The 21123-nt window shown below is 39.3% G+C and overlaps 1 protein-coding gene across 2 annotated transcripts in view; it reads left to right on the top strand.

Annotated features, from left to right (window-relative positions):
* GMPS (guanine monophosphate synthase) overlaps positions 1-21123 on the top strand; it is a 72899-nt gene that overhangs the window by 29096 nt on the left and 22680 nt on the right. The window contains exons 3-8 of one of the 2 annotated variants that reach the window (XM_023223359.2): positions 1485-1599; positions 8438-8535; positions 11339-11442; positions 16168-16361; positions 16591-16756; positions 20236-20387. In XM_023223359.2, coding sequence (XP_023079127.1) covers positions 1485-1599; positions 8438-8535; positions 11339-11442; positions 16168-16361; positions 16591-16756; positions 20236-20387 — 829 coding nt within the window. The remainder of the gene's footprint in view (positions 1-1484; positions 1600-8437; positions 8536-11338; positions 11443-16167; positions 16362-16590; positions 16757-20235; positions 20388-21123) is intronic. The other variant, XM_023223360.2, reaches the window with a different exon arrangement.

The following is a 21123-nucleotide window of genomic DNA, read 5'->3' as shown; positions in this document are numbered from 1 at the left end:
CATCTCTCTTTTGCAGTACACATGCTGGCAAATGTTTACCACGTCTCAGGTTGCCCATACAAAGTTCAAAAGGTGCTTTTGAGCTCATTGAAATTGCTGTTTTTTAAAAAAATGACCTAGCTTGCTGAGTATTTTTTTTGTTCTCTCATTGTTTTGTTTTTTATTTTTTAAAATTTTTTGTAGACATGGAGTTTTGCCATATTGCCCAGGCTGGTCTTGAACTCCTGGGCTCAAGCAGTCTGCTCATCTTTGTCTCCCAAAGTGCTATGATTACAGGTGCGAGCGTCTATGCCCAGCCTTACTGAGATTTTTAAAAAAAATAAATTTGACTTATGTCATATTATTCTTCTGGATCTATTATAAATCTGGCAGTATACTTTGTATATTTTTATATTACAGGGAACCACTAATTAAAAAGTGTGTTGCAATCCAAATTTGTAAGTAAATTTTGATTAGATTTTACAATGCCTTTTTCTTTGAAATACAGATGAAATCAATTTATCTGCAAACTCGAAATGAGTTAGAGAGTACCTTAAATTGAATAAAAGGACTAAGTATACCTTTATTGTGTGAGTGGGCATGTGTGGCAAACTGGAGAGCATGTGCAGCTTGAAGGTGCAAGCCTCTTTATGATTCCAGTTGATTGTAGTTATACCGGAGTGAAGGCCCAGTGTTTCCAGATTCTTTTTTCCCTAAAGAAGATCCAGAAATCTGAATTTCTGTGAAATTCCTGGTATTAAAATGTTTGAATTTTTTGAGTGAATACTGATGGCCAGTGTAGATGTATTAATAGCCAGGAGAGGAACATAGGCCTCAGTTTGGAGTTTTCCCTTAGTGTAGTAGTTTGACTCCCAAGTTAACCCATGCTCTGCAAATTGTGAGGTAGCTAAATTATACTACTGGCCTGATTTCTGAGCGCAGGGCATGTGGGGCAGAATTGTTATTAGCTCCCTTTCCTGGGCTCAGGGAAAATTGCTGGGGATGGTGGATGCTGTAAACAGGCAAAGTTAGGTAATTTATACTTTCTATTCTGCCATCTTTTGTTGTAGAGTATTTTGCTCTGAGCCACCTAGCGCTTTCATAATACCTTCAGTTGTTGTTCTGTGACCTGCTAGGCTCTGAGAAGACCCGTGTTTTCACCATCTCCAGAATTCTTATGTACTTCTTCCACTGATAAGGAAAGAAGTAAAACAAATCCATGCTAATTATCACAGATAGAAACATTGGTAGTATCTATTTGGAAGTTTGTGCTTATTAACAAGTAAATGCTTGATAGACTTCTAAACATTGCAGTAAAGTACAGTAAAAATAATTAAACCATGTAGGATGGTAATTCGCTGTGATATAATTAGAATTTGCTACATTCTACCAAAAACAAAATTTCTGAATCTGTGTTGTTTCCCTCAGTGGCCCAAGGGAGAGAGGGCATAGACCTTGTGTAAAAATTAACAGAGATTCTTCACTGATTATTCCTTAAATCACAGTGCTATTATCATCTCTGGAGGACCTAATTCTGTGTATGCTGAAGATGCTCCTTGGTTTGATCCAGCAATATTCACTATTGGCAAGCCTGTTCTTGGAATTTGCTATGGAATGCAGGTATGTCAGCAAATTTGTTTTGAAAGCTTACTTATATTTTATTCTGCTTGTGACTCATACTGTATTAGTATTTTCTCTCTTTAGGATATTTAGGATTAGTTGGATGAGATAACTTGCGCAAATATTACAAATATGTGAATTGCCAGACTAGTATGGCAGAACTGGCCTAATAGGGAATCTATTTCCAGAGTAGTAAGTATACTATTTCATGTAACAAAACACTATCCATTTAAAAAAACCTTGGACATGCAAATTTACATAAAATTTTCAGAAATAGTACACAGAGCTCCTGTATACCTTTACCTAATACTCCAGTTGTTGACATTTTTGAACCGTTTGAAAGTTGCACACGGGATGCCCTGTTACTTATATTTCCTAAATATTAGTACACTCTCACTGCCTAACCACAGTACAACTATCCAGGTCAGAAAAGTTAACATTGACTTATTGTTAGAATCTAATCCACAGACTCCTTCACATTTCACAGTTTGTCTCATTAATATCCCTTATAGGCCACAGATCAGTCAGGACTATGTGTTGTGAAGGGGTGGCCTGTCCCTCCACACCTGTGGGTGCTTCTCGTTAGGTGGGACGAGAGACTTGAGAAAAGGAAATAATACACAGAGACAAAGTATAGAGAAAGAAAAGCGGGACCCAGGGGACCAGTGCTGTGTTTTCAGAGGACCCACACTGGCACCGGCCTCTGAGTTCCCTTAATATTTATTGATAATTATCTTTACCATCTAAACGATAGGGGAGTAGCTAGAAAATAGGATCATTGTAGGGAGGAAATCAGCAGTAAGACATAAGAACAAAAATCCTTGTAACATGAATAAGTTTAAAGGAAAATGCTGTGCCTTGAGATGCATATGCAAACATCTCCATAAACGTTTTAGCAGTATTGCTCCAGCAAGCCCCACCTTATTCCTAAAGGCGGTTTCTCCTTACTCAGTAAACAAGGCACACATTTTACACCGAGATGTTCCATTGCCCAGGGACGGGCAGGATTTTTAACCATCAAGCCTCTTTCAGGTACTTGTTTAACAAAGACACATCCTGCACAGCCCAATATCCTTTTAACCTTAAATCACCTTTGCACATGTCTCTTGCAAGGACAAAGTTGGGGGTAGGGTCACAGATTAACAGCATTTCAAATACAGAACTAAATGGAGTCTCTCATGTCTACTTCCTTCTATATAGACACAGTAACAGGCTGATCTCTTTCTTTTCCCCACATGTTGTTTTTAGTTGTTGTTTCTTTAGACTCTTTCAGTCTGAAACAGTTCTTCAGTGTTTCCTTCTCTTTCATGACCATGAAAGTATTTTTAAAAAGTATGTGTTAGTTATTTTGTAGAACATTTCCCGACTTTGGTTTCTGTGATGATTCCTCATTGTTAGATTCAGGTTATGAACTTTTGGCAGGAATGTCACAGAATTGGTGCTGTGCTTCTCAGAGCATCTTATCAGGAGGCACACGGTGTGGATTTGTGGCATGACGGGTGATGTTAACTTGGATTATTTGATCAAGATGGTATCTGTCAGGTGTCTCCACTGTAGCATTAATTAATAAGTATATGTATCTTGGTTTTATATCAAAAGTAAGGATAGGCCAGGCGTGGTGGCTCATGCCTGTAATCCTAGCACTTTGGGAGGCTGAGGCAGGCGGATCACCTGAAGTCAGGAGTTCGAGACCAGCCTGACCAACATGGGGAAACCCCATCTCTGTAAAAAATAGAAAAATCTGGCCAGGCGCAGTGGCTCACGCCTGTAGTCCCAGCACTTTGGGAGGCCGAGGCAGGTGGATCACCTGAGGTCGGGAGTTTGAGACCAGCCTGACCAACATGGAGAAACCCCCGTCTCTACTAAAAATGCAAAATTAGCTGGGTATGGTGGCACATGCCTGTAATCCCAGCTCCTTGGGAGGTTGAGTCAGGAGAATCGCTTAAACCCGGGAGGTGGAGGTTGCGTTGAGCGGAGATCGTGCCATTGCACTCCAGCCTGAATGACAAGAGGGAAACTCCTCAAAAAGAAAAAAGTAAGAATAAGTAGGGACTTACTGAGGTCTTGAGATAAGGTACTCTTCTTCTTTTCTTTCTTTTTTTTTCAAATACTTTGTTTTTAGAGTGGTTTTACATTCACAGCAAAATTAAGAAGGTACAGAAATATCTTAAATACCTCCAACCGCTACACATGCATAGGTTCTCCCATTATCAATATCCCACACCAGTGTTACATTTGATATAACTGATGAACCTACATCAACACATCATTATTCCCAAAGTCCTTAGTTTATATTAGGGTTCATTCTTGATTTTTGTACATTCTGTTGTTTTGGACAAATGTATAATGACATATATCTACCATTGTAGTATTATGCATAGTATTTTGACTGCCCAATCCTTTACCTATTCATCCCCCAACTCCTGGCAACCACTCAAATTTTTTTATCATCTTTATAGTTTTGCCTTTTTCAGAATGTCATATAGTTGGAATCATATAGTATGTAGCCTTTTCAGATTGGCTTCTTTCACTTAGTAATGTGCATTTAAAGTTCTTCCATGTCTTTTCAGTCTGGGTAGCTAATTTCTTTTTAGCACTGAATAATATTCCTTTGTATGGATGTATCACAGTTCATTCACTCACTAACCTATTCAGGAAGTGACAGTTTACTTACTCATCTAGTAACGTCTTGGTGACTTCCAAGTTCGGTAATTATGAATAAAGCTGCTGTGAACATCCATGTACAGGTTTTTGTGTGGACATAAATGTTCGGCTTTTTCAGTAAATTCTAAGGAGAATGATTACTAACTCGTTTTTTAAGAGTATGTTTAGTTTTGTAAGAAATTGCCAAAACTGTGTTCCAAAGTAGGTGTACAATTTTGCATTTTATAGTAAAAGCCTCTTTTTTCCTCTCAGTGTTCTTTGAAAAGTGATTATGAATTTGACTCGGCAAAAAGAAAGATTTTTCCGTCTAGTAGTCTTAGAAGAGCCTGCACCCTGATTGAGTTGAATGTTGGATATTGGCTGGCTTCTTTTTTTTTTGTCCCAGGGTGTCATATATTTATGTAATTTACTGATTTTCTTTGTTGAGTACTCATTGTTAATCATATAGCACAACTTAAAATTATATTAAATGGTTGTTAGTATATTGAGAGGCATTATAACTTCTCCTAAGGAAGAATCTCACAAGATATATTTTTAGGGCCTACTTAGAGTGAAATATGTCTGAAAAATGCTCCTTTAATTTAAGAGATAATGGCTTAGTGTTTCCCCATTATGTCAGTTTCCTGATATAATTATAAGGCCAAATTGTTCTGTCATTCGATAGTATATCTTATAGCCAAAGCCAGACCTGCTGATGTTAAATGCATAACAATTTTTGCCTTTATTATCATCTGAACTTTTGTAGTAAGATAATGGGATATGCCGATCTTGGTTATTTGGGCAGAATTTGCCTTTCCATAAAATAAGGATATAGATGATGCCGTCTAGCTAATGTATTGTTTGTAAAGGGCTGCTACTTAGTAACTAGGTTGGGTAATTTTAGTACCTAAGTGTATACCTTTGCCCCCCATGACATTCTGAAATTTGAGCAATTTCAGTGTCTTATATACCATCTTTTCCCATTAACTGGACTCTCCTGACAGTCTTTCTAATTGCTTCCTCGTGATTCTTTGCTTTAGAAGAAAAATATCTATACTACTCCCTTTTATATCTCTTACTGATTTACACCCCACAGCATAAAAAACAGAATATCGGTAGAGCTTTTGAAACTTTCTTTGTATGTCTCCATTCACATTCTTCTCTTCCCATCAGTGGCGACCAACTTTCCTGAATTTTATTATTCATTCCCTTTCTTTTTTTTTATAGTTTTATACGTATGTTTATATTCCTAAATAATATATTTGTTTTGTTTATTGACCTATATATAAGTGAAGTCATACTACCTGTATTATTTTCAACTTTGGTTTTGAGATTCGTTCATGTTAGTACATTTTACTGTAAATTATTTATTTTCACTATTGAATTTGTTTGAATATAGCATGTTACTTTTACATTCCAGTGTTCATACTGTTGGCTTTCTAGTTTTTTTCTATTATAGACAGTATTGCCATGAATATTTTTGTACTTGTTTTCTGGTGTTATACATACACAAAATTTTCTCCAGGGTAACTGGCAGTAGGAATACTGGGTCATAATGTACATTTTCAGCTTCACTAGGTAAATGATACTTTTTTCCCTCAATTTATGTTCCCACAACAATATATAAAAACATCTTCTGCTCTATATCCCTGCCAACCCTTGACATGATTAGATTTCTTTTTGTATTTTCTTATCTGCAAAGGTATTAAATGGGGGTCACATTGTAGTCTCAAAGTTAATTTTCCTTGTTATTGTAAGATTCATATGTTTATTTGCCATTTGTGTCTGCTTTACTATAGATACTTGTTCATTTTTATATTAAATTGTCTTTGTTATTGTGTTGTGGGAGCCTTTATATATTCTGGATACTAAACTTTTCCCAACTATATATTATTGCAGATACCTTCTGGATTGTGACTTTTCTCTTCGAAGACTCTTTATGGTTTTACTTGGCTTCTTTATATACTCCCACAAGATTTTGTCCAATTATTTTTATTGGGCAGAATTTCCTTCCCTTTCTCCCTTCCCATTCTAAAACTTAGAAAACTTTGATATATAAGAAAGATGAGAGGATCTGATCTGATTGGGTGGTGGACCTGGAGTACTACTATATGGGTTTCCTTGAGGCAGTTAGAACCTTGAGGTTTATCAGGAATCCATACTGGCCATATACTTTGCTATGGCCCTTGGGCTGTAAAGAGACCTTAAGACAGGGAGGAAAGAACATAGTTTATTTTGATAATCACTCTAGTTTGAATGGACTGGAGTAGAAAATGAGGGGGAAGGTGAAACCAAAAATTAGACAAGGGTCAGGTAAGGAAGTCTTGTGTTTAATATAAGGAACTTGGATTTTATCCTGTAGACCAGGCGTCAGTAAACTATGGCCTATAGACCAAATCTGGCCTGCCACCTGTTTTTGCATGACCTGCAAGCAAAGAATGATTTTTTTTACATTGTTAAATGATTGGGAAATTGAAAAATAATTATATTTTGTGATGTGTGAAAATAAAATTCAAGTCTGTGTCCATAAATAAGGTTTTATTGGAACAGTCACACGCATTTCTTTTTTTTTTTTTTTTTTTGAGACGGAGTCTCGCTCTGTCGCCCAGGCTGGAGTGCAGTGGCTGGATCTCAGCTCACTGCAAGCTCTGCCTCCCGGGTTTACACCATTCTCCTGCCTCAGCCTCCCGAGTAGCTGGGACTACAGGCGTCTGCCACCTTGCCCAGCTAGATTTTTGTATTTTTTAGTAGAGACGAGGTTTCACCGTGTTAGCCAGGATGGTCTCGATCTCCTGACCTCGTGATCCGCCCGTCTCGGCCTCCCAAAGTGCTGGGATTACAGGCTTGAGCCACCTCGCCCGGCCGCATTTCTTTATAAGTATTGTCTATGGATGCTTTTGAGCTACAGTGGCAAGAACTGAATAGTTGGTACAGACACAGGGCCTGCAGAGGCTAATATTTTTCTCTGGCCCTTTACAGAAAGTTTACCAACCCTTGCTGTAGATGCTAGAGGGCTAATGAAGAATTTAATCATAGACTAACATAATCATCTTTATACTGTAGTAGCTAACATTGGTAGGTCTCTAGAACATTGCTGGAAGATGGGCAAGACTAGAGTCAAGGGAACTGATTAGACCATAGCAATGTTTCTTAAACTGCATGTTTGTTAATGTGCTACAGTAAAGAGTTTTGTTTCTGGGTTTTAGTTTGACAGATACTGTGTTAAACAAGTGCTAGCAGGTGTCTTTACTGCTGGAGCGAATGCAAACCTTTATTGTGGGACAGTGTATCGTGAATACCTAAAAGGAGAATGTAGAGGGTACCATTTGGTAATGGTTTTGAAGAATATGCTACTCTGAGTTAAAAGAATGAACATTTATTTAAGTCGTCTGTCTTATTTTCTGTCAGGGGCTGGGTCAATCTGCATTATACATTATTAAGGCAGATATCTTCTGATACCTGTTGTGGAACAGATGCACTAAGATGAGTGGGAGTGTTTATATCACTGCAGATTTAATGTTTGCAAAAATCTTGTGTATATTTATCTGAGGTGGGAAGTTTGGGACATGTAAATGATATATAAGAAAAGAAGATTGATTAACAGAGGAGGTGCTGAATTGAAGAGACCATTTGAAATCAGTGTATAAGCTTATGGGACTTGAACAGATGAGCTTAACTGAAAGGCCAGATTTTCCTGCTTATCCCTTCTCTACAGCACAGCCTTCGGCAGGCTTTCATACTGTTCCTTTGGAGCCAAAGATTTAAATAGCTTGGAGAAATTTATTGTCTAATTCTTGTTCTGGTATAAGGTTCTTGTTGTTTGCTGTAGCTTTTTCCAAACTCAGAATACCTTTTAAAATGCTTTGAAATCAAACTCAAATGTAAGTAATTAAGATATCTATTTTTAAGCAGATGAATTCATTAAAGTACACTAAGTGGAAAATCTGCCAGTGTTTAACAAAACTTAACCGCAGGTCAAATTTTGAATCCAATTTTGTTTTATAACAATGCCTGTTAATAACTGTATAGTTATATATAACAATACCAAATGATCTACATTTATTAAACTCCTTTTATTTTGGGGATACAGATACATCAGGTGTTCTGAAAAGAAATAATATAAATTATTAAATCAGTATAACAATGGAAATTTTTCTTTTGATTTCTATTAACATTAATTTTTTTCTTTGAACAGATGATGAATAAGGTATTTGGAGGTACTGTGCACAAAAAAAGTGTTAGAGAAGATGGAGTTTTCAACATTAGTGTGGATAATACATGTTCATTATTCAGGTATTACATTTTTAGATGAATAAGAACAGTAGTAATTAATTTAAAGTTGATACTGTTATTTTGCCACAATTGGAGATTCTATAATTCATAAACAAAATTAAGGGTATAGTAGTGACCACAAGTGTAATTGTCATGTTTGCCTTCCAGTTGAGTGTCAAGACAACATGGGATGGTGGTGATGTTAACAGGGAGTAAGGAAGGTATTTAAGAAATTTGAAAACACCTGTGCAGTTGTGGAACCCTATTTGGAGTCATACATAGTGATATCAACATTTGTATTTTCCCTTTTCACTCTTTGATCTGTTTTTAAAGATTATTATTTTTCTTTTTCTTTCTTTTTTTTCTTGTTTTGTTTTCGAGACGGAGTCTTGCTCTGCCACCCGGGCTGGAGTGCAGTGGCACCATCTCAGCTCACTGCAACCTGTGCCTCCTGGGTTCAAGCAATTCTTCTGCCTCAGCATCCCGAGTAGCTGGGACTACAGGTGTGAGCCACCACACCTGGCTAATTTTTGTATTTTTAGTGGAGACAGGGTGTCATCATATTGGCCAGGCTGGTCTCAAACTCCTAGACCTTGTGATCCGTCCACCTCGGCCCCCCAAAGTGCTGGAATTACAGGCATGAGCCACCATGCCCTGCCGGAGATTATTATTTTTCAAAGGAAGATTAATAAAAAAGCCAAGGTTACTCAAAAGAATTTTTTAAACTGAAGTTACTCATTGCCAAAATGTGTTTGAAAGGCAGTGCTTGTTCAGCTTCATAATGGAGAGGTGTTGACACATGCACTCATCCCTATTTCATGTGACTAATTTTGCGAACCATTTCAGGAATTTTGTTTGTGATATACCAGAAGAAGCTTTAAACATAAAGATTTGGTTAAGATTTGACATTTTTCTGTCTTTCTAGTTCTAAAATTCTGAGACTCTATCTCAACCTATACTATTCTTAAACAATGATGACAACAACAAACCCCAAAATATCTTTTTGGCATTAATGTACTTTATCTTCTTGCTTTATTTTTAATTTACATTTTTATTCCTTAATATTATTTATTATTTATTTTGTAATTTAATTTAATTTATTTTTGAGATGGAGTCTCGCTCTGTTGCATGCCCAGGCTGGAGTGCAGTAGCACGATCTCAGCTCACTGAAACCTCCACCTCCCAGGTTCAAGTGATTCTCCCACCTCAGTCTCCCGAGTAGCTGGGATTACAGGCGATTTTTTTTTGTATTTTTAGTAGGGACTGAGTTTTACCATATTGGCCAGGCTGGTTTTGAACTCCTGACCTCAGGTGATCTGCCTCGGTCTCCCAAAGTGCTGGGATTACAGGCATGAGCCACCACACCTGGCCGTGCCTTAATATTATTTAATATTGAGTTCTTAGTCAGATTTTCCATAACGTAAACAGTATATTTTTATGGTTGATTTGTTTGAATCAGGGTCCAGAGAAAGTCTACACATTACATTTGATTAATGTTACTTAAATCTCTTTTTTTTTTTTTTTTTGAGACGGAGTCTGGCTCTGTCGCCCAGGCTAGAGCACAGTGGCTGGATCTCAGCTCACTGCAAGCTCTGCCTCCCGGGTTCACGCCATTCTCCTGTCTCAGCCTCCCGAGTAGCTGGGACTACAGGCGCCCGCCTCGTCGCCTGGCTAGTTTTTTGTATTTTTTAGTAGAGACGGGGTTTCACCGTATTAGCCAGGATGGTCTCGAACTCCTGACCTCATGATCCGCCCATCTCGGCCTCCCAAAGTGCTGGGATTACAGGCTTGAGCCACCGCGCCCGGCCTTAAATCTCTTAAGTAACACTTTCTTAACTAAGTATCATTAATTTGTTTGGCACTAGAGGTCCACATTGGTACAACAGAGTTGGGCAGTACCTAGTCTTTTAGAATTAGAAAACAGAGGCCGGGTGCGGTGGCTCAAGCCTGTAATCCCAGCACTGTGGGAGGCCGAGACGGGCGGATCACGAGGTCAGGAGATCGAGACCATCCTGGCTAACACGGTGAAACCCCGTCTCTACTAAAAAATACAAAAAACTAGCCGGGCAAGGTGGCGGGCGCCTGTAGTCCCAGCTACTCGGGAGGCTGAGGCAGGAGAACGGCATAAACCCGGGAGGCGGAGCTTGCAGTGAGCAGAGATCCGGCCACTGCACTCCAGCCTGGGTGACAGAGCAAGACTCCATCTCAAAAAAAAAAAAAAAAAAGAATTAGAAAACAGAATCATTAGTGTATACTTATTTCCAGTTAAAATGAAAGATTATAGGGTTTTTACCTAACTCTTTTGATTTTGTATCTCCTTACTCTTAAGCTGAAAATGTTGACTGCTAATTATATTATTTGTTTTAACCTACCACATGCCTGTATCTATACTGTACTTACAGTTACAGGATAATAGTTTTAGTACTGAGTCCTATTACTACTTACATAAGACTACCGAATGAAGTGTTAAGGTCTTTGAAATACCTCTGTTCTTAACATAAATCTCAACAGATACATAATGTTGAAATTATTGTTCTATACTCTCTTGAAATTATTCCTGTGTGTCTGGTTATACTACCAACTGCATATATTTATTTGTTCTAGTTTCCTTCCAGTTTTTATGGATTGCCTTTTTTAAGATTTATCGTTTTTTATTGGCTTTATTTGTAATGGACATAATATTTGAATGCTAGCAGTATTCCATTGTCACTTTTTTTTCTGTTTTTCTAATCATGTATGGCAAGCTTGTGTTTCTAAAACAAAAGAACCCAGGAATCATGTTTTTAATTAAGATATTTGTGTGTGTGTTTTTTTTTATGTTTAGGGGCCTTCAGAAGGAAGAAGTTGTTTTGCTTACACATGGAGATAGTGTAGACAAAGTAGCTGATGGATTCAAGGTTGTGGCACGTTCTGGAAACATAGTAGCAGGTGAAAATTCTAAAAGTTTTGCAGAGTTCATTTTAAAAACTTTATCTGAAGAGTAAGCATATGCTTCTGTATGAGGTACTCTTTGATTTTTCCTTTTTCTTCTGATTTTTCTTCTCTTTTTTAAAAGATAATGAATGTAGGATTAACTGTTATGAAGGGAATTTAATAATAAGAGGATTATCCAGAAGTCTCTCACTTACTGGTTTACTAGTTTGCTTTGAAATACTTTGAAAAATGTTCATCCTAATATAAGCTTCTCAAACATAAAACACTATAGCTTTATGACTCAGGAAAAATTTGAGAACTTGCTGTCTTCCTACTATACTATATTCAGAGTTACTTGTCTTTATTCCTTTCTTAGGTATACATAGCCCATAGCACCCAGATAAGTACTCAAGAGATTTCCCTGAACCAGGGTTGGCAAACTGTGACTTGTGGGTCAAATCTCGTCTTTTGCCTTTTTTTAATGTCCAGGAGCTAAGAATGATTTTTACATTATTAAAGGGTTATAATAAAATACAGGGACTGTATATGTTGCACAGAGCCTAAACTATTTACTCTCTAGTCCTTTGCAGAAAGTTTGCTGACCCATGCTCTTAAACCATTTTGTTTTCTACTTTTTTGAGGAAGGGAAATTGACTTTCTGGCTGTTTGGGGTTTTGACTTGCTTACCTGAATAATGTAAATGGTCACTAATAGTCCTGGAAGTCAGTGAAAGAAAAAGGTGGGTTTATCAATAAAGTTCTCTTTGAGATGCCACAGCTAAATAATAAGTTGAAAAAAAGATTTGTCATGGATATGCTGAATTTAGTAATCTGCCTGCAGTTACTTAACCGACATTAGCATAGGAATGCTCAAGAATGGTTTTTATACTAAAAGGTTTTTCATAAAAAAAAGGTTAACCATGGTAGATAGGCTTGTGTATTTTTATTCATCCAACAAACATTTGAGTACTTACTATGTGTCATGCACAGTTCTAGGTGTCTAGGATTTAGCAATGAATAAAACAGGCCAGGTGTGGTGACTCTCACTTGAGGGTCTGTGACTCAGCACTTTGAGAGACTGTGGAAGGTGGAGCTTGAGGCCAGGAGTTTGAAACCAGCCTGGGCACCATAGTAAGACTCCATCTCTACATAAAAATAATAAAAAAAAATTAACCAGGTATAGTGATGCACATTTGCAGTCCTAGCCACTCAGGAGGCTGAGGTAGAAGAATCATTTGATCCTAAGAGATCACGGCTGTGTTGAGCTGTGGTTGCGCCCCTACACTCCATCCTGGGCAACAGAGCAAGACCCTCTCTCTTAAAAAGAAAACAAAACCTAAAACCAATATAGCAAAAATTCTCGTTTAACACTGGAAAAAAGGGAAAGTAAACAATAAAGAAATACGGAATATGTCAGAGTCAGATAGTGTTTACATTGAAAAACTAAGGGGGAAGAGGGTATTCTGGAATATGTATGATTAGGGTTGTTGCAATTTTATAGGCTATTCAGGGAAGGCATTCCTATAAGATGACATTGGACATGAAGAAAATAAGTGCTAACCTTTTTGGATATTTGGGGAAAGAGGAAACAGCAGTAGAGATCCTGGGTGGGTACCATATTTGAGGAGCAGCAAGGAATCCATGTGGTTGGAGCAGCGTAAGCATGACGGGGAGAGTGAAAGAAGGTATAGAGAGGTAGTTGGATGCCAGAACACAGGACCTTTTGGCCACTCCTATACTTTGGCTTTACTCATAGTGAGGTGGGGTTTTAAATGAAGGAGAGATGTGATCTAATTTCAGGATTAAGCTGTGATGAGGAGAAAATATACAAGGTGAAAGAGAAGCAAGAAGACGAGCTAGGAATTTATTGTAGTAACCAGGAGAGAGACAGTGTTGTCAGGATCAAGATAGTAGTGATAGATGCAGGAAGAAGATAAAAGGGGAGGAGGGTACCTGGAGAATCTCCCACCAGCCTGCCTACTGGGAGAACAGGGTGGAGCCACAGGAAGTTCTCACCCTTTGCAGGAGGGAGGAACCTGGCCTTTCCGTTCCTGTGTGGTGACCTGGGATTCAATCTGTGAGATGGGGGCGTGTTAACAGGAAGTCTCGCTTTGCTGAGAGATTTTTCCTTTTTTCTCAATAAATTCCATTACTCCTTACCTTTCAAAGTGTCTGCGTGCCTAACTTTTCCTGGTTATGTGAAAAGAACCCAGTTTTTTTTTAATAACAGTAGAAGAGGAAGTTGTTAGGACCAGGTTGGCAGAGGTGGAAGTTGTCAGGACTAGGGTAATAGAGGTAGACGTTGTTAGGAGTGATTGGATTCCACTGTTTTGAAGGGAGAGACACAAGATTTGCTGTTAGATTGAATATGGAGTGAGGAAGAAAAAGTAGAATCAAGTTTTCACTCCGAAGTTTTTTGGCCTGAGGAACCAAAAGGAAAATGTTTCTAATTACCTGATTGGAAAGACCTCAGGAGTTTGAGTTTGCAATATTAAATTCAAGGTGCTGTATTAAACATCAAAACAAAGGTGCTGAATAGGCAGTTGTATATGTGAGCCTGGACTTCAGAGGAGAAAACTGGACTGGAGGTATAAATTTGGGGGTTTACCGGCATACAGACAGAATTTTAAGGTGATGAGAGTATGAGATCTCTCAGAATGTTTAGAAAAGAGATTTAAGGGCTGAGGACTGAGTAACTTCCATATATAGAGATGGGCAAGATGGAGAGGAACCAGCAAAGGAGATTGAGAAGGAATAGACAGTAAAATAAGTAAACCAAGAGAGTGGTATCCTGAGAGCCAAATAAGGTGTGAAGTACTGTGGTATAGTAGAATGAGTATGAGTTAGGGAGCCTGTCAGGCCTGATTTAGTTACTTAATTACCTGAGCGTTCATACAAGTTTCTCGATATCTCAGAGCTATGAAATAGGGGTAACACATGCACATGTAAAATACCTAGCCTAACATCTATTGCCCCATAGGTAATATTTGCTGGAAACACATTAGTCAAATAGGTGAATATATATTTGTGGTTAATAGTAGTCAAGAAAGGCCGGGCGCGGTGGCTCAAGTCTGTAATCCCAGCACTTTGGGAGGCCGAGACGGGCGGATCACGAGGTCAGGAGATCAAGACCATCCTGGCTATCACGGTGAAACCCCGTCTCTACTAAAAATACAAAAAAACTAGCCGGCGAGGTGGCGGGCGCCTGTAGTCCCAGCTACTTGGGAGGCTGAGGCAGGAGAATGGCGTAAACCCGGGAGGCGGAGCTTGCAGTGAGCTGAGATCCGGCCACTGCACTCCAGCCTGGGCGACAGAGCAAGACTCCGTCTCAAAAAAAAAAAAAAAAAAAAAAAAAAGTAGTCAAGAAAGAAACAGTATATTCTGACAAGTCTGATATATGAGATTCTTTTAATATGAGAACTTGGTAGCTGTACAATGCATTTGAAAGCCATGTGCAGCATGAGAACCAAAATTGAATTATCAATGCACTAGATAGACAAGGCAACTGAAGTAACTTGGGTGGAGAGGTGAGAATACTGTTAAATAATCTCTGTGTGGGACTGAATGTACCGTCCTATAGCTCATTAATTGCTGTGTCAAGAAGGACCTTTATAAAGAAAGGTTACAGCAATGTAGTTTTTGTCTTTGTTATGTATTTATTTTTCCTATAGCTAAAAATCCAGTGAGATATATCAGTTTAAAAATTTATAGAGGAAGAAGGCTGTGTGTAGTGGCCCACACCCGTAATCCCAGCACTTTGGGAGGCCAAGGCAGGAGGATTATTTAGGCCCAGGAGTTCAGCAGGCAACAGGATAAAACCCCGTCTCTTCAAAATATTTAGAAATTAGCTGAGTGTGGTGGCACGCACCTGTATTCCAGCTACTTAGGAGGCTGAGGTGAAAGGATCACTTGAGCCCAGGAGATCGAGACTATGGTGAGCTATGATTACGCCACTGCACTCCAGCCTGGGTGACAGAGCAGTAAATACCCTGTCTAAAAAATAAAATAGGCCAGGCTCGGTGGCTCACGCCTATAATCCCAGCCCTTTGGGAGGCCGAGACGGATCACAAGGTCAGGAGATCAAGACCAGCCTGGCTAATATGGTGAAACCCCGTCTCTACTAAAAATATTTAAAAAATTAGCTGAGCGTGGTGGCAGGCACCTGTAGTCCCAGCTACTCAGGAGACTGAGGCAGAAGAATTGCTTGCACATGGGAGGCAGAGGTGGCAGTGAGCCGAGATCGCACCACTGCACTCCAGTCTGGGCGACAGAGTGAGACTCCGTCTCAAAACAAAACAAAACACATGAAAAAAACAAATAAAATAAAATAAATAAAATAAAATTGGCTGGGAGCAGTGGCTCATGCCTGTAATCCTAGCACTTTGGGAGGCTGAGGCAGGTGGATCACTTGAGGCCAGGAGTTTGAGGCCACCTGGCCAACATATTGAAACCCCATCTGTACTAGAAATACAAAAAATTAGCTGGGCGTGGTGGCACACATCTGTAATGCCAGCTGCTTGGGAGCCTGCGGCATGAGAATTGTTTGAACCCAGGAGGCGGAGGTTGCAGTGAGCCGAGATCATGCCATTGCACTCCAGCCTGGGTGACACAGCGAGACTCTGTCTCCAAAAAAAAAAAATTTAAACCATAGAGGCAGAGATTGTGAGAAATTAATTGTGGTTATTGCTTGAGTCTTTTCAGCATGAAAAAATTTTAATTTGTGACTATTTTCTCTATAAAGGCATAGCAAATGAATCTAAAAAATTATATGGAGCACAGTTCCACCCTGAAGTTGGCCTTACAGAAAATGGAAAAGTAATACTGAAGAATTTCCTTTATGATATAGCTGGGTGCAGTGGAACCTTCACGGTGCAGAACAGAGAACTTGAGTGCATTCGAGAGATCAAAGAGAGAGTAGGCACGTCAAAAGTTTTGGTAAGCAATTTATTATCTAGAAGTCTACAAATTTATATCAATAATGTTGGAATTGAGGAGCTAGAGTCCTCAACACAGTCCTTAAATGTTCTATAATTTTAGAGTGTTTTTCCAGTTAGCATACATATCTTTGATATAAATAGCACTTTTAGGTAACTATTTAAGCTGATAGTGTTTATTTTCTTTTTTGCTTGTTTTGCTTAGTTTGATTTTTCATTTTACCCCGTAGGTTTTACTCAGTGGTGGAGTAGACTCAACAGTTTGTACAGCTTTGCTAAATCGTGCTTTGAACCAAGATCAAGTCATTGCTGTACACATTGATAATGGCTTTATGAGAAAACGAGAAAGCCAGTCTGTTGAAGAGGCCCTCAAAAAGCTTGGAATTCAGGTCAAAGGTATTGAAGAACCCCAGAAAAGTTAACTTACATGTTAGGACTTGTGTAATCAAATCTAGTCTTATGGTTTAAGTGAGCACAATTACAGTTTTCTCAGTATGCTCAAGGTTGAAAATGCTTTTCATTTTTACAATTACCTCTGGTGTAAGGAAGGTCTCAGTATAAATTTTTAAACTATTGATTCTGCTAATTTTATACATAGATTGATAAGTTAACATTTTCCAGCTACTGTTCAGTTCTCTTCTAGTCATTCGCTGTTAAAATTATCTTTTCCCGGCCAGGCGCGGTGGCTCACGCCTGTAATCCCAGCACTTAGGGAGATCAGTCTGAGGTCAGGAGTTTGAGACCAGCCTGGCCAACATGATGAAACCCCATCTCTACTAAAAATACAAGGAATTAGCCAGGCTTGGTGGTGGGCGCCTGTGATCCCAGCTACTCGAGAGACTGAGGAAGGAGAATCCCTTGAACATGGGAGGTGGAGGTTGCAGTGAGCAGAGATCATGCTGCTGCACTCCAGCCTGGGCAACAAGAGCAAAATTACATCTCAATAAAAAAGAAAAAGAAATGATCTTTTCCCACTCTATTTCATGATATTTATATAGCATGAGGCTACCCAAACCCTCCTCAGGTATGGATATACAGATTATTTTGCAAACAGAAAAGCTTATTGTCGGAGAGGTGAAGATTCTATACTTTTTTTTTAAAGGGCCACTAATAAATTTCTTAGTCCTTAATAACATTTACTTTTGTAGATACCTTTTATACTTTTTAAAAACAAGGTGCGGGCCGGGCGCGGTGGCTCAAGCCTGTAATCCCAGCACTTTGGGAGGCTGAGACGGGCAGATCACAAGGACAGGAGATCGAGACCATTCTGGCTAACATGGTGAAACCCCGTCTCTACTAAAAAATACAAAAAACTAGCCGGGTGAGGTGGCGGGTGCCTATAGTCCCAGCTACTCGGGAGGCTGAGGCAGGAGAATGGCGTGAAACCAGGAGACGGAGCTTGCAGTGAGCTGAGATCCGGCCACTGCACTTCAGCCCGGGCGACAGAGCGAGACTCTGTCTCAAAAAAAAAAAAAACAACAACAACAACAACAAAAAAACAAGGTGCAATTGATAGTTATAATGAAATGAGGTCAGTGATTTAATGATACAAGTTATTGTACATATTATTGAATTAATTGGAATTGATACCAAAAGGCTGAATAAAATGAAGACTTGTAGGTAAGCATGATGTGAACATGAGTCTATTTCTTTGAAACTTCTCTAAAATAACAGTAAAAGCATAAAACAGTGTAATACCATAAGGAAGAGGGATAGAGGAGATGATAGCAGACAGATGCTTTCAATAAAATGTTGGGAAGTGGAAAGCAGATGGGTAGAGGTGGATTTTCTCTGTTTAAGCTAGGGAGGTCTCTCTCAACATCCTGGGAAGGTCCCCAGTGGTATCTTCACATGGTCATATGTTTTTGTGAAATTTGCACGTAAGATATTTTGATAATTTGTAGTTGTTTATTTTCTTTCAGCTCTAACTTGTTCTCTGTTAGGTGGTGCTGGAATGACCGTGGGCATTTTGAGATCAGGCTAAGACAAAGATGAGCTGGGGATGTGCTTAGTATGGGTTTAGAGGTATATATGTGATTTGCAATTATTTCTGTGTATAGTTAAGTACTTGGTAGCCATCCTAGTATAACTTAAGATTTTTAATATCTTATTTGTTCTGTTTCTTGAAGGAGGCCTTCAAAACTTGGATCTGTCCCTGGTAACTGACATAGCAGAATGGAGGAATTCACAACCTTGGGGTGGGGTGGGAAGGAAGCCAACAAAAAGCAAGCTGATTTGTGCTGTAGACTTCTGAGGAGGCTCAGGAATTTGAAGCATTGGGTTCTTTTTGGGGCATTGGTCTCTGGGTTAGCCTAAAATGGATTAAATATCTGAGAAGCAGATCCTTTTCCTTAGCACAGGAGCAAACTGCACTCTCCTTCCCCATCAGAACACTGTGGATATATTCTCTAGAGGGGCTAAACAAGAGAGGTTCTGGACTTGAGCCTACTAATACCAGGCATAATTAAGCAAGGTGGAGGTAAGACTCTACATTAAGAACAGGATTAAGTAAAAGTCTCTATGCTGAATGGCAACTCCCTCTTGCTACCACTTCTTCTGTTCAACTGCCAGAATGCCAATAAGCAGGAGAGTAGATGTCTTCTCTGGGTAGTTGACCAGGTGCAGGAAAGACCTACAAATTCACTGGCTTTTCCACAATGAAATAGCAAGCTGCCTTGTCGTCTTACAGTGAAGGCCTCCAGTAGCTAAGTTTTATTAGCAAATAGAGATCTTAGTCAGTTTTTAGTTTCCTGTCATTAAATAAAAAGCCAAGGATTGTTAAACGTGTGTTCATAAATATCAGTTTTACAAGACACTAGTGTGTGATTCCAAACGACTTTGATTCTGTTTGGGAATCAGTGCTTTTGACTCCTTTGGGGCGATGCTTCTTGCTGTGGCTTTTGGTTGTTGCTCTGATGAAGCACTGAACAGAGGGAAAACAATCAGCATAATTTTATTTTATTTTTTTGCGGAGTCTTTTTCTGTTGTCCAGGCCAGAATGCAGTGGCGCGACTTCGGCTCACTGCAACCTCTGCCTCCCAGGTTTAAGCAATTCTCTTGCCTCAGCCTCCGAGTAGTTGGGATTATAGACATGTGCTACTATGCCCAGCTAGTTTTTGTGTTTTTAATAGAGATGTGGTTTTGCCATTTTGGCCAGGCTGGTCTCACATTCCCGACCTCAAGTGATCCACCCAACTTGGCCTCCCAAAGTGCTGGTATTACAGGCGTGAGCCACCGTGCCAGTCCTAATCAGCATAATTTGTGATGTCATGGCCCTAGATCTAAATGCCAGGAGATTCTCACAGAAACAACATTTAATGAGTGCCTGTATCTGAATTCTTTTACTCAGGATGTATTGATAGTTTTTTAAATTTATTTATTTGCTTTTATTATTTATGTATTTATTTTTTTGAGATGGAGTCTCGCTCTGTCGCCCAGGCTGGATTAGGGTGGCATGATCTCGGCTCACTGCAAGCTCCGCCTCCTGGGTTCACGCCATTCTCCTGCCTCAGCCTCCTCAGTAGTTGGGACTACAGGTGCCCACCACCACACCCGGCTAATTTTTTTGTATTTTTAGTAGAGATGGGATTTCACCATGTTAGCCAGGATGGTCTCGATCTCCTGAGCTCATGATCTGCCTGCCTCGGCCTCCCAAAGTGCTAGGATTACAGGTGTGAGCCATCGGGCCTGGCCAGTAATTCTTGAATATTGATAGTTTATTGAAATTTGTAGGCAGATTTAGGGGAGATCAAAGGAACCATGGACTGTTCTTCAGCCTGGAAGAGAAATAACTTTTCTTTCTGTAGTTTGACTTGTTATTTTTGATTAAAAAAACATGTTATACCAATTTAAACTGCTTCTCCCCTTTCCTCTAGTGATAAATGCTGCTCATTCTTTCTACAATGGAACAACAACCCTACCAATATCAGATGAAGATAGAACCCCACGGAAAAGAATTAGCAAAACGTTAAATATGACCACAAGTCCTGAAGAGAAAAGAAAAATCATTGGGGATACTTTTGTTAAGGTACCTTTGTTTTTAATATCCTCAACATGTACTGTTTTTGATGTGAATCTTTGTATTTGTTTTTCCTTGTCACTATATCAAATAACGAAATTTGCTAATTTTTTCCTTTTTCTTATGTGGCTGAGAGTTTTACTGTATATTGTCATTATATTGACCAGTAGAAACTGTTTTTTGTTTGTTTGTTTGTTTTATGAGACAGAGTCTCACCAAACACGGAGTGTCACCAGGCTGGGCTGGAGTGCAGTGGCACGATCTCGGCTTACTGCAACCTCTTCCTCCTGGGTTCAAGTGATTCTCCTGCCTCAGCCTCCTGAGTAGCTGGGACTACAGGTGTGCACCATCATGCCCAGCTAATTTTTGTACTTTTAGTAGAGACGGGGTTTCACCATGGTGACCAGGACGGTCTTGATCTCCTGACCTCATGATCCGCCCGCCTCAGCCTCCCAAACTTCTGGGATTACAGGTGTGAGCCACCACGCCCAGCCAACTGTTGTATGTTTTAATAAACACGTTTGCTTACATTGCCAGACTGTTATTTTAACTTTTTAAGAATAGATGTCTTCAGCTGATCATGGACTTTAATTCATTGGTTATCTCAATGGCTAATTTCAAGCTCTTGAATGGAATGTTCACATACCTTTGTTTTGTTTTTTGGAGGCGGAGTTTTGCTCTTGTCACCTAGGCTGGAGTACAGTGGTTCACTGCAACCTCCGCCTCCTGGGTTCAGGCGATTCTC

Source organism: Piliocolobus tephrosceles, chromosome 2 (genome assembly GCF_002776525.5).
Source record: "Piliocolobus tephrosceles isolate RC106 chromosome 2, ASM277652v3, whole genome shotgun sequence".
Classification (NCBI taxonomy): domain Eukaryota; kingdom Metazoa; phylum Chordata; class Mammalia; order Primates; family Cercopithecidae; genus Piliocolobus; species Piliocolobus tephrosceles.
This window is presented reverse-complemented; position numbering and strand designations above follow the sequence as displayed.